Raw genomic sequence first — 13,398 nt, 5'->3', positions numbered from 1 at the left:
TACTAATATGGTAAAATGGAGATCATAACACCTTCATGGATAGGGTCCCTTCTGCACAACTCAAGAGATGCCTGAGATGTGCATGGTGCTTCCTGGAGCTACATATCACAATGACTCTGGTTATGCCAGGAAATTAAATACAAGAACAATGCCTACTGTACTTAATAAATTAATTTTTTCATTTCTTTAATTGGCCATGGCTGCTCTCCTATCAAGAGTCCCTATTCTCAGTGGTGAGATGAGGGTGCTTCCTGTCTTAAGGGTGCTTTTCTTGCAGTACATGGCACAGAACTGAATGTTGGGTTGTGAAGCCGAGCTTGGTCTTACTGTCATGCAGGAGGTGGACGTCACCACTCTTGGAGGGTGGTACCATAAATCGGTGGCAGCATCCATGACCAGGGCTCTTTCCTTGACTATTCTAAGTGACTTGGGGTTCGAGGGAGTCTGGGTTCCAGGATGTGGACACATCAGCACTTTCTTTTCATCCTAGTTTTCCAAGCATGCGTGCCTTCATCTCTCAGAGAGTGCAAGGCTCTAGAAACTAAATGAAGAGTCAGATATGGCTCCTGACCTCACGAGCTCAGAGTGAAGCTTCTTGAAAGGAGCAAGACGAAGGTAGCCAGAAACTAAGATTTGGAGCACAGAAATAATGGCGGAAAGATACAGAAAGTGTTATGCAGTCAGGAGGGAAGAAGGGAACTCACAGCACAAATGAAGGCTGGATTTTTCTGAAAGTCGCTCAAGGCTACATAACTGGTAGGAGGTAGAATAGGGCTGAACGCCAAACCTCCTCACTTTAAATTATTTGCTCAGCCCATTGCCCCACTGTGTGCCATTTCCAAATGTTCTTTACCTCATTTTCCCCCCTTGTCTTGCTTTTTTTTGCAGGTTTATTTTCCTGCTTAAAACAGGGCTACACACAGCTTTCATTATGTTTCACACCAACCTGAAAAAAAAGTTCAGCTACTGTATCCTGGTCTTTCTCCTGTTTGCAGTCATCTGTGTGTGGAAGGAAAGGAAGAAAGGGAGTTACTATGGTTCCCTTAAAGTGCAAACCAAGGAATTCCAGGTGCTCAAGAGCCTTGAGAAACTGACCACGGGGTCTGGTCCCCGGTCTGCAGCAACAAGCAGTACCCAGGTCCCCCACCGGCTCACCCAGACCCTCAGACCCAGGGTCCCACCCAAGGCCAAACTGCAGCCCACCTTCCAGGTGTGGGACAAAGACAGCTCATCCAAAAACCTTGTCCCCAGGCTGCAAAACATCCGGAAGAATTACCTGCGCATGAACAAGTATAAAGTGTCCTATAAGGGGCCGGGACCAGGTGTTAAATTCAGTGCGGATGCTCTGCGCTGCCACCTCCGGGACCATGTGAACGTGACCATGGTGGGAGCCACAGATTTTCCCTTCAATACCTCTGAATGGGAGAGTTACCTGCCCAGGGAGAACATTAGGACCAAGGCTGGGCCGTGGCGCAGGTGTGCTGTTGTCTCATCAGCGGGATCTCTGAAGTCCTCACAACTGGGCCAAGAAATAGGTACGTTGCCTCCGCTCCCAGAAAGCGATTGGGTGTGTTGATGCCCCCGCAGTCAAGGGCCCAGGTATGGCGTGGTGGACCGGCGGGGCTGGTGCGGAGCAGTGTTTCCCATTTCTTTCTGAAGAGTCAGATATGCTACAGAGATAGTTGAGAGGATGGGAGTCCAGGACTCTGGCATCTTTATCAATTAACTTAGCTTCATTTTCATCTGTTTCAAGTACTGGTGTTCTGCAGAGTATTTCCTCTGAAAAAGCAAGTTCTACCACTATCAAAAAGCAAAAAACTACACTTGACCTTTGAAAATACTTGAAGCATAGATTTCTACTTCACTTTCAGGTTCTGATATTATTTTATTTGGTACAAAAGGGACTCTTTTGGCCTTATCCACCTGTGTCATTTTCACTTTTTTCCCTTGAAAAAAATTAATTAGAGCAGGAATTCTTAACTGAGGGGTTGTGAGCTAATTTCAGGGCGTTCACAAGTCCTTAAAATCACCTACAAAAATATACCTGGATTAGGTGTATGTAATCGGTGCATTTTTCCAGGGGAGAATTCATACATTGTAGTTTGATTCTCAGAGGAATCAGTGACCCAAATAAGATTTTAGTCACTGGGCAGAACAGATCAATTTACTTTTCTGAAAGTCCTTTGCAGCTAATAAAGGTAGTCTATGCATATTGGTAAACTAATCCAGCCAAGAGCTACTGATTTGCTTAAGGGCCTTTTGTTCTCTTGTATTGAGAGAAATATATTTTCCATTATTATGAAATGAATCTGGCAGTAAAGAAAACAGAGCACAAAAAGGCCTGCTCTTCCGTCAGGCTGGAGGGATCAGAGCAGGTGAGGTCATATGTCTCTCTTTTTATTTCCTTCTTGCGACTGCCAGGAAAAATGGTCTGAAACCAAGCACATACTCTCAAAGAAATGTAGATGAGAACTGGATTCTCTAGAGCAGAAAGGAAAGTGGTGAGATCACATTTTCTAATTCCCCAATGAGCTGTGCTTACTAATAAGAGCTTCCAAGGCGACCAGTCCTGCCCCAACTTTGATTTACGCCTTTTTGCTTTCTTTTGGACTCTGTTTGGCTAGAAACGAAACGGGACCAGATTCTGTTCATCTAGAATAAAACTAAGCTTCTTTCTTTCTTGTTTTGGCTGCAACGTGGCGGTGTTTGGCTGTTCCAGGTGTTAGCTCAGCCTGCTTCCCGTCCAGTCGTTATGGTCGGTGTGGCTGAAAGCATGCTGAGGTCTGAGGCAGGCCAAGCATCCCTTGGTGAATTATTTTTATGACAGCTTGATTTTTGTGCACTCCCTAAAAAGTCTGAGTGATTTAAATAAATGTGAATTAAAATAACCTTTTTCTGTACACTGCAGTTACAACCTCAAAAAGTACTGTGGAGAGACTTTGATCTTGAGCTATAATAAAAATTACGGTTAAACTTCAAGTGTTCTATGTTTTATAGGGCATATCCTCTGGGCATTTGGTCTAACAAATATTTTAAGATACTCATTCATTTCCTTTTATTCATTCACAAATTGGCCAACAATACAAAACGAGAGGTTGGAATACAAAGGGACAAAGGGAAGCGAACAGCTTTTTTTCTTTCTTTCTTTCTTTCTTTTTTTTTTTTTTTTTTTTTTTTTTTTTGGTACTGGGGATTGAATTCAGGACCTTGCACTTGCAAGGCAGGCGCAGTGCCACTGGGGAAGGGCTTTCTTGAGGCCCAGGCAGAATGCCAGGCCCATAGACTTCCCACCACACTAGAAATTTTTTGAGCCTGTTCCCAGCAATTGAAATATAAGGTAGTTTCAAGTTATTTAGTCATACAAATTGTACTGCTAGTAAGGTTTATTGTGCAGATAATTTTTTTTTTTTTTTTTTGGTCCTGGGGATTGAACCCAGGGCTTTCACATCCAGCTATATCTCTAACATTTTTTATTTTTTCAGAAAAGGTCTCAGTCACTACCCAGGCTGGGCTTGAATTTATAACCCTCCTGCTTCAGCCTCCCATAGTGCTGGGATTATAGGTATGTACCAGCATAGCTGGTTTATACAGATAATTTATGAGATTACTACCATCCTCCAATAGGGAAATATTCTCACAAATGAGGTTAGAAGGCGCCTAAAAAATTTTTAAAAAATTTAAAAACATTAATAGATTTATTTGGCCCCAGTACATATATAAAAGTCTTTCAGAATTACAGTAGCAATATTACATGATTACAGCCATCAAAATACTAAATGAGTTTTGAAGATTCTTGGCATAGATATTTTAGTTGTTATGCTGTGTTCCACTTAGGATTTCTATGGGTCAAGAATTAAGACTATATAAAAAGGTATATTTAGGAATATATTTTCTCCCTTCTCCTTTCTCTACTGTGCAACTGCTTATTAGTTATCATTGCTGATCTCTCTTCCCATAGTTTCTGGAAAAATCATTTATACAGTGGACTCTTGACTTTTGAACTCAATTTGTTTTTGAGGACTGGTTTTAACTCAAGTTGGTCAACTGAAGGCTTATGATCCTCTGCACGCCTTTAGTCTCTTTCCTTTACACACACAGATCTCAGTGTCCTTAGAGGGACATTGGCCCAAGATTTCTCACTTAACCCCACACAGGAAGAGATATTGTAATGTTCCCTCTAGATCACTGTAAGGGTTAAATCTGTGTCTGGGACCATCTGGAAGCACAGGTGGCTGGCATTTGGGTCATAACTCGACTGGTCATAAGTTAGAACTAAAATTCCAGTTCTAAATCAAGTTGTTCCAGTTGTAACTCAAGGGTCCACTGTACATATATTTCAAATTTTACTTCCTTATATAAAAGATTGAATTTTATATATAAGATTGAGCCATGTTTCCCATTTAATGGATACTGGAAATACCCCTTATCATTAGGTAGAAATCTTCCTTATTCATTTCCATGACTGCATACACTTCACCATAGGGCTATTTTATTTATTTGGTACCGGGGATTGAACTTGGGTACTTGTGCTTGTGAGGCAGGCGGTGGAACCACTGAGCTAAATCCCCGGACCAGGGCTATTTTATTAAGTCAGTTCTGTTGGTGAACCTTTAGTTCCTTTCCAAACTCTTGCTACTGTAAACATTTCTGCACTGACTAACCTGTGAGTGTGTTGTCCAGTGTTTATTTAGCTGCAGGGTAGATTCCTAGAAGTAAGCTTGCTGGGGCTAATGGTAAATGCGTCTGCAATTGACTCCTGTCAACAGTGTATGAGATAGCCAGACAAATGAATTGTCAAACTTTTGGATACTTGGCAGTTTGATATATCTGAAATTTTATCTCAGTACATTCCTTTTTTATTTTTTGAGACAGGGTCTCGCTATGCAGTTTAGGCTGGCTGTGGTCTCACCAGGTCACTTTGGCTGGCTTTGAACTCACTATGTAGCCTAGTGACGAACTTGTAGCAATTCTGGCTCAGCTTCCTGAGTGCTGGAATTGCGGGCTTGCTCCGGGGGCTCAGTGCATTCTTAATTTGCATTTCTTAGAGTTTCAGTTAAGCAAATTGTTCATATTATCAATCAAGTGCCCCCCCACTACTTGTATTTTGAAAATATTTTTTTGTGTAATAATCTTCTCTTTTTTCTCTCTCTTCAGTGCTGGGGAATCAAACCCACAGCCTCATGCATGCTGATCTTCGACTTTTCTTTCTCGTTATTTTTTTTAAAGCAAAACATTTCTTGGCAAATTCGTCATAGGGAATTTGCACATGTACATGATATATCCTTCCTCTTTAAGGAAGATACATTTTATGACTGTGTTTTCAGCCATGGCAAGACCGTTTGCCAGAGAAAGTGTAGAAAGTATGCATAATGTGCCTCCCTTGGTTCCACAAACCAGCCAATGGTGGACTCAGAAACTTGCAATTATTTTTGGTAGTTTACTTATGCATAGAAAGTATCTTAGATTTGTTGGGAATTTCATTTCCAATGAGAGCACATTTAAAAAACACTATAGCCAATAGCAGTGACCCTCACTGTGCACCTGCTGTGTGTCAAACCCGCTTATTCTTTGAGTTCTCCCAGCAGCCTTCTGAGCAGGGTCAGATCACCGTTGCCATTTGTGATGAGCTAACGAGACTCTTGGAGGTGCACACAACTTGTTGAGAGCAGACTGGGGTTTAGAAGCTGTTGTTTGACTCGTAGCCCACCCCACTTAGCTCTTCTTTTGATGCTGGGGGTAGAACTCAGAACCTTGAGCATGTGAAGCAGGCGTGGTGCCACTGAGTTAAATACCTGATCCCACTGCTTAGCTCCTGTGCCTCATATTGGTTGCAGCTTCATAGAAAAGTGTGGTAGGACTAATCTTTTGTTGCTTTCCTAGGGGAAAGGAGGGGAGCATTCTGAGTGGAGGCAAAAGCAGAAGCAAGGGCTGCACAGGGAAAAGTGCTTAGTGTGTTTGAGCATGACTGAATCCTCTTTGGCTGGAAAGGGGGGCCCAGAGGGTAAAGAAGGGTGAAAAATGGGGCCAGAATGGGAGTGAAGGTTCGACCCTTATAGAATGTTAACAGTCCCTGTAAAGATGCTGGGTGTTGTTCTGTAAGCCACAGAGAACCCTAGAGGTTTTGGAGCAAGAGAGCAATAGGATGGTGTATGCTTTGGGGAGTTCTTTCATTTGTACCTGAGTCCTGTCTTCATGGGGACTTCTGTGTAATTGCCCCATTTTGGGGGACCATTGCCACATCCAGCTAAGAAGTCCTATCCAGGCTGTGCGGCACTGGGAGTGGTGGTGTAGAGAAAGGGCCTGCTTTGAGCAGTATCCTGAGAGAGAAGGGCCAGAACTTAGTGTCTAAGATGTGGAAATGACCTCGAGCAAGAGGTAGGAGCCAGAGTTCTAGTGTAGGAACAGGCGCTGTCCTGTTGCTGGGGAGTGTGATTCTGGAGGAAGGCAGATTCCACTTGGTATGCTACGAATCTGAAGTGTTTGTGGGTTTCCCTCTGTAGGTGTCTGTGCTGTTGAGTATTTGATTCTGAAGAAGAATCAGATCTGCAGGTCAACTTTAGGAGTCATTTGCACTGAAGTGAGGTGATATAGTAGTCTAGGGAAGAGAGCCAATTAGAAAACCTAGACAGATGAACACTGAGAACAAGGACAAGTAGAAAATTCAGGAGGGCAGAGAGGGGATGGAGGAGAATCAGGTGTGTGCACCACTCTGACAGAAGGCAAAGGGGGATGCAGCTGGGCGATGGCAGCTGTTGGCATCAAAGTCTGCAGAGCTGGGACCTGTATTTGAGCATAATGAGGACAGAGAAGACACTTGCGGATTGAGTGGCTTGAAGAACATGATTGGTTATGGCAGAGGTCAGAGAGCTTTTCTTGTAAAAGGCAAATAGAAAATATTTTTAGTTTTGAGGGCCTTGCAGTATCTGTCATAAGTACTCAACTCAGCTGCTGTAGTACAAAAGCAACCGTAAAACACAGTAGTAAAGAATGGGCTTGGCTATATTCCAATAAAACTTTATTAAAATGAGGGCTGGGTGCAGTGGTGCACACCTGTAATCCCAGTACTTGGGAGGCTGATCTAGGAGGATTATAGGCTAATGGGCAGCCTGGGCAACTGAGCAAGACCCTGTCTCAAAATGAAAAGATTAAAGAGAGCTGAGACTTTGGTCCAGTGATAGAGCAGGTGCCTAGCACAGGTGAGGCCCTGGGTTCAATCCCCAATACCACACCAAAAAATAAAAAACAGAGAAAGAGAGAGGTAGGGTAGGGAGATGACTTGTAAAGTTCTTTTGAAAATATGAAAATGTTAGGTGATAAATTTATCACATCATGACTTCTAGCTATTTAGAATTGCTACACCTGAAGCAGTGAGTTTGGATGCATTTATGAATTTCCTAATGAGCTGTTTCTATTGAATTTTCTAAGCATGTAATTACATCAACTGCACACAGTGATGCGTAAGGTAAAGTTAAAGAGGTGGGAGCTCCTGTCCTCCGCGGCCTTCCTACTTGGCAGGCTTGTTTGCTTTGACCCCTTGGGTTGCAGATCACTCTGGGTGCTTCCTGGAGGACTCTGAGTTTGAAAGCTCTTCAACTTTGACTAGTGAAGATAAGTTGACAAACAAGGATCCCATCCCTTTTGTTTATGATTCCAATTAGCTTTTTTTTTTTCAGCTTTAATTGAATTTATTGGTACATTTTATGGATACGTACGTTTACATTTATTGTTGGGATCTTGTACCTCTACATGACAGGTCTTGATTCTCATTTTTCCCCTTGTCCCTGCCCTCCCTTCACCCCCTCCTCCCCTCCCCATCTATAACCACTTTATTTCTATCTTTTCATTATCTCACATTTTTTTTCTTTTCCCTTTTACCCTTCCCCTACCCATCCCACCTTCCCTACACCTTTAGATCTTTTCTTCCCATTTCTCAATGTGAGTAATCTTATTAGGATCTTCTGTATTATTGCAGATTATTCACACCAGGGAAACTATTCGGTATTTCCAATTAGCTTTTTAAAGAAGGTTTCTTCTTTGATATTTTAATAAAATATTTTTATTCGTACCTATTTGCAGTACACAATGTTGACCTTCTTTGTATGGAGTTGGTACCTGTACATAACATATCTCAATTCCTTTTTTCATCCCCTTTCCTCCCCATTTCTCCTCCCTCCCTCCATCTCTTGATCTCCTTTCCATTCGAGAAAGTTGTTTTCTTACTCCGGAGCCCTGCGCTATCTGTTCCTGCCAATCTCTTTAGCTGCGTCTTTGATTTTCTTCCTTTCACTCACTTCTCTCCAGCCAAGTCCTTACCCTCACTGTGGTCTTAACACTTGTTGTATCCTTTAGTTGGAATGGACTTCCCTGGGCCCTTTCCAGGGTCTCAGCCTGAGACATTCCGCAAATCATCACTCTGCCTACCGGAGGTTGTCAATGTGTCTTTCACACAACTCGGTGTACTGATCAGATTATTTTATATGCAGGTCATACTTACCATCTCTCAGTGCAGCAGCATGTAAGGTATCTGAGGGCAAGGCCTCATCTTTCTTGCTCACACCCTTGTCCGTGGTGCTGAGAACTGCACCTGGCAGAGAATAGTTGCCCAGTCAGTATTTTTTTTTGGTACCGGGGATCAAACTTGGGTCCTTGCACTTGCAAGGCAGGCAGCGGAACCACTGAGCTAAATCCCCGGCTGCCCAGTCAGTATTTACTGAACGAACAAAAAGAACCTCCTTTCTCTGGGTCAACATTGAAGATCAATCTTAATCTCCCATGCTAAGCTTTCTCCATCAGCCCCTCCAAATCTACTCTCTTCGCTTTCCCATCTAGCTCTCTCGCCTGGAATTTGACATTCTGGGTCACAGCAGTGGACCTTCCACGCCATTTGGCTTCCATTTGGGACTGGTCAGGAGAAGTACAGGCATAAAGCCGAGGGGAAGGAAGATGAGATTGGGGCATGTTTCCCTGGGTGTCCCCTGCAAAATAAGCTCAGGGCTTACACTTTCCCTGTGGCAGCGTCTCAGGCCCTGTCAGGCAGCCCTCTGGTCCCTGGGGCCTGCTTTCCCCTTTTTCCCCTCAGGCCTGTAAGATTTGAGGGGTAGAGGGGGGAGAGGTTATGATATTGATTACTCAGGCCCTTACCTGCCTGTTGGATGGAAGCAGTAGCTGTTTTCCTCTCCTAAAGGCTACAGCTCCTGACAGCAGCTCCCTCTTAGCTGAGGGTCTCTGCTCTGAGTGTCACAATAGTAATGGCTTCCTGCAGCAGCTGACCCCAGTGTCCTAGCCTTCCGTGCCTTGATTTCCTTTAACTCTACTCAACCTTAGTAAGTAGTCCTTTCGTGAAACTGTTAGTTGCTTCACTGGAGCTTTCATTTCCTTTCTACACAGATTTGCAACAATTTTCTTTTTTCAATCTTGAAATGAGATAGTTGGCTAAGTGCAGTTTCTGTAGATCTGCATTTCCCATGACAAAGCTTGTAATTCTGAGTTGTGCAAAGATAGACTTGCTGCCCTATTTGCAGTTCAGTGTACCTGTCCCTTAAGCTGAAAAAAAATGTGGACTATGTTTGTCTTAGGTCACTTTCAAACCATTTCAGTGACATTCTGTCCTAGGACCGTGGATAGGGTTATGTTGTTTCTGTGAATGGAGTGCCAGGACTTGTGCATGAGGTTTAGCACCTACTCTGGAAATGAACAAAGAGGGAGCACTTCATCCCTTAGCTTCCCCTTCCGGATCATCTTGGGTTGTACCGAAGGTCTTTTCATCCCCTCAGCCCTATCTGTGTGGATAAGGAACAGCCCAAACAAAGCCCCATGGGGGCAGGTGGAACAATACATTATTGGGCTGAGCTTCAACTCTGGTGGAGATTATGGTGGTGAGCCCTAAACTTTCTTGATCGTGGAAGGCTGGGCTGAGCTGTCGCTGGATCACAAAGGTCCCAGATGGGGTTAGTTCTTAGAGGCTATCGCTTCATTCATCCGATTGGGCAGTGTAGGTAGAGAAACTTCTCCATCTTTCAGACTCTGCTTCCGTGGCCAAAAGAAGACTGAGCCCAAGGACTAACTCGATGCTTTTTGAAACAGTCTATCTGATACAGATTGAATTTCTTTATATACAAATGGTGTTTAGTTTACCACTATGATCTCTTGCTCCATTTCTCCCACACTAGGTTTGTGACCCTCCTCCGTATTTTAGGCTCCTAAATGAACACTTATGGCTGCCTTGGATGCCATAGTGAGTCTTTCCATTTGCCAAGCACTGTGCACTTGGAGAGCAGACTGAGCGTATGACATTGCCTTGATTTTTCTGATGGGGATAGAATATAATTTACTGGTGATGCCTACAGCATATCTGGTTTGTTCCTTTGATAATTGGAATAGCCATTCCTCCTCAAGTTGCACACTGGCCTTGCTCACTTTTCTGCTGTGCCTTGTCCACTGGTGCCATTTAATGGGTTTCAGGATTCACGATCTGGACCCCCATTAGCTCATGCAGTGGCTGATAGAAGGATGTCATTTCTGTCTGTGAGCTCTACCTGAGCACCATAAAAATATAATTTTTCCCTTTATATCATGATGGGATAAAAATCAGAAAAGCATTTGTATTTTGTTTCCTCCTTTCTTTCTGCCCTTCTCTTCCCACCCCTGCCCTTCTCTCTGTCTGTATATTGTTAGCACTCATCCATCACCTCTTTTCTATTTCCTTGTGGTTTATAGATGATCATGATGCAGTCCTGAGGTTCAATGGGGCACCCACAGCCAACTTCCAACAAGATGTGGGCACGAAAACTACCATTCGACTGATGAACTCTCAGGTAAAGATTTTTCTGTGTAGATTGGTGTCTTAGTCACAATCCCACTGCTGAGATATGATAACCAACACCTACAGCTTAAAAAGGAGAGGTTTATCGTGGCTCACAGTTTTAGCCTGTGGTTTGCAGGCTCCAAGGTAGAAACACGATGGAAGGGGGGCCTGGTAGAGGCAGAGGTGCTCAACCCACAAAGGCCAGGAAGCCTAGTGAGAAGGGAGGAAGTGAGGAAGGAGATGCACCCTTCCAAGTCATGCTCATAGTTACCTGCCTCTAACCAGGCTCCAGGACTGAAGAGTGTGTCAGCTCTGAACTCATCAGAGGACTAAACCCAGGTTAGCATAGGGCCCCATGATCTAATCACCTTCCATACAAAGGAGAATTTTGGAGGACATTTTAAGTCTAATATCGGGGGTGAGAGGACTAGGACACTGTGGACTCCAAAGCAGACTGTATAGTAGGAGTGCTTCAGGGCTGCTAGATGAAGTCTCCTGACCTTCCTGAGATCCACAGTTTTTACTGGAGAAAGTGAAAGCAAGTCTATCCCCAACCTTATGTATGATGTGCTCATTAAGAAAAAGTAGTCATGGGCTGGGGATTTAGCTCAGTGGTTCCGTGGCCTGCCTTGCAAGCGTAAGGACCCGAGTTCAATCCCCGGTACCAAAAAAAAAAAAAAAAAAAAAAAAAAAAAAAAAAAAAAAAAAGAAAAAGTAGTCATATGCTATTAGTCTGCAATGATGGCAGTGTCTAAGGCCCAGGAAAGCAGAGTTCTGTTGTTCCTGCAGTTGAGAGCCATACCTGGAATGTTGCTTGAGGGTCTGTAATGCAGAAGGCTCCAGGGAAGAGTGAGAGGTGGTGTGAAAAGTCAGTGAAGAAATGTGTGTGAAATTTCTCTGTGAGCTGTAAAATGATATACAAGTACTAAAACATCATTACCATTTCATTATGTGTATCATGCACTAGAGTTCATATATTACTGGATGGATTCCCCTGGATAATTCATTTTCAGGTAGCACATACTGATTTCTCAATACAAACAGAAGTTTAGAGGAATATTATTGCTCCAAAATTCTGTTAATAGATTTAAGTAGTAGAAAAACTGAATTACACATGTATCAAAAATTGCACGTTAAGCCCGGATTTAGCTCAGTGGCACCATACAAGCTCAAGGTCCTGAGTTGGATCCCAAGTAACCCCCGCCCCCCACCAAATTGCATGTCAGCCAGGCACAATGGGGCCCACCCACCTATAGTCCTAACTACATGTGTGGTTGGGTTCAAGGCCACCCGGCAACGTAGGGAGACTCCACCTAAAAAATATTGCATGTTAGGGCTGTGAACCTGTTCATTTTGCTCACAGCCACTGATATTTGCCCTTTCCTGAGCGAACTATGAATCATGGGTGTTTTTATGTAAATGTTTAATATCTGTATACCTCCCCCATGACACTCAAGTAGGGACTGAATCCTGGAACTGATCAGAAATACCATGTCAACGCTTTCCCGGCAGAATGTGCATTTCAATTTCCCTGCGGCAGGAGTCTATTTCTTTATTTCTCTTTCCTTCCTCACTTTCATAAACTCACCAGCTAAGCTCAGCCACTTCTGATGCAGTACACTTTTCACTGGAAATCCACAGCCCTGAACATCTGTCTGTGATGGCAAAGGCAGTGAGGAACTTAACTTCTGTGCAAAGGCCACCATCTTGTCTGTTGTTCCCCCTCCTGGAGCCGTTTTATTCTTGTAGGATAGTGACTTTCAGTAACCTCTAGGTGCTTCCAGGGCATATGTGCTGTTCCACCCCAGATTTGGGGTTTTAATTTTACCTTTTTTTATTACGAGAAAGAGGGAGGTTTAAAAGAAATTTCTTTTAAAAAGAAAGAGGCTCTGGAGAAAACAACATTTACGCTTGATTTGACAAGTGGGCAGGATATGAGAAATTGCAACCCAAAGTTGTTTGGCAGGACCCAGAGGCATTCACACAGCTCTGGCTAGGCAGAGGTGCCCTTGTGGCAAGATCCAGAGTGCCCTGTCAAGGGATATGAGTCTGGACCTTGAAGGCTGCTCAGCTCCTGTTAAGTCAGACAGGAGTTAGGACCAGCTTTGTTTCTTTGCCTTCTCATGCCTCAGTCACAGAGATCCTGGAGCTGAAGACCATCATAGGGAGCGCAAATGGCCAGCTTCTACTTCTGCGTAAGATGTACCTAAGTGTCTGGGGGAGGGTTACTTACCATTCATTCATGCCCGCGTTCATTCATCATTCATTCATTCACTCATGCATTCATTCATTGGCTCTGCACACAGTATGGAGTACAGTGTAGCAGTCGGTGCACAGCCTCTTCAGTAGCCTGCCTGGTGTTGAAACAAGCTCTGCCTCTTACAGTTAAATGTGCATGCCCAACTTAGGCGTGCTGCAGTTTACTCATCAATAAAGGATAGTGAATGATTCTCCTTATAAACTTTTTGTGAGCTATAAACCAGCAAGACCTGCGCAAAGCTCTTAGAACAGTACCCGGCCCATATGCTAGTAAAGTTGCCAGTCTGTTTGTATATGTAAACACTGTGCCAGAAGTGGAGGGCAAAGTGGTGCCA

The 13,398-nt window shown here is 43.7% G+C and overlaps 1 protein-coding gene across 4 annotated transcripts in view; it reads left to right on the top strand.

The window, feature by feature from the left end:
* St6gal1 (ST6 beta-galactoside alpha-2,6-sialyltransferase 1) overlaps positions 1 to 13,398 on the top strand; it is a 99,808-nt gene that overhangs the window by 68,673 nt on the left and 17,737 nt on the right. For all 4 annotated transcript variants that reach the window (XM_010624153.3, XM_010624149.3, XM_010624151.3 and 1 more), the window contains 2 exons: positions 889 to 1,535; positions 10,717 to 10,814. In XM_010624153.3, coding sequence (XP_010622455.1) covers positions 932 to 1,535; positions 10,717 to 10,814 — 702 coding nt within the window. In that variant the 5' untranslated portion in view covers positions 889 to 931. The remainder of the gene's footprint in view (positions 1 to 888; positions 1,536 to 10,716; positions 10,815 to 13,398) is intronic.

This window comes from Fukomys damarensis, unplaced genomic scaffold, assembly GCF_012274545.1.
Source record: "Fukomys damarensis isolate Sample0158 unplaced genomic scaffold, DMR_v1.0_HiC HiC_scaffold_12, whole genome shotgun sequence".
Lineage (NCBI taxonomy): Eukaryota > Metazoa > Chordata > Mammalia > Rodentia > Bathyergidae > Fukomys > Fukomys damarensis.
Note: the sequence above shows the minus strand (reverse complement) of the source record. Positions and strands in the feature narration are given on the sequence as shown.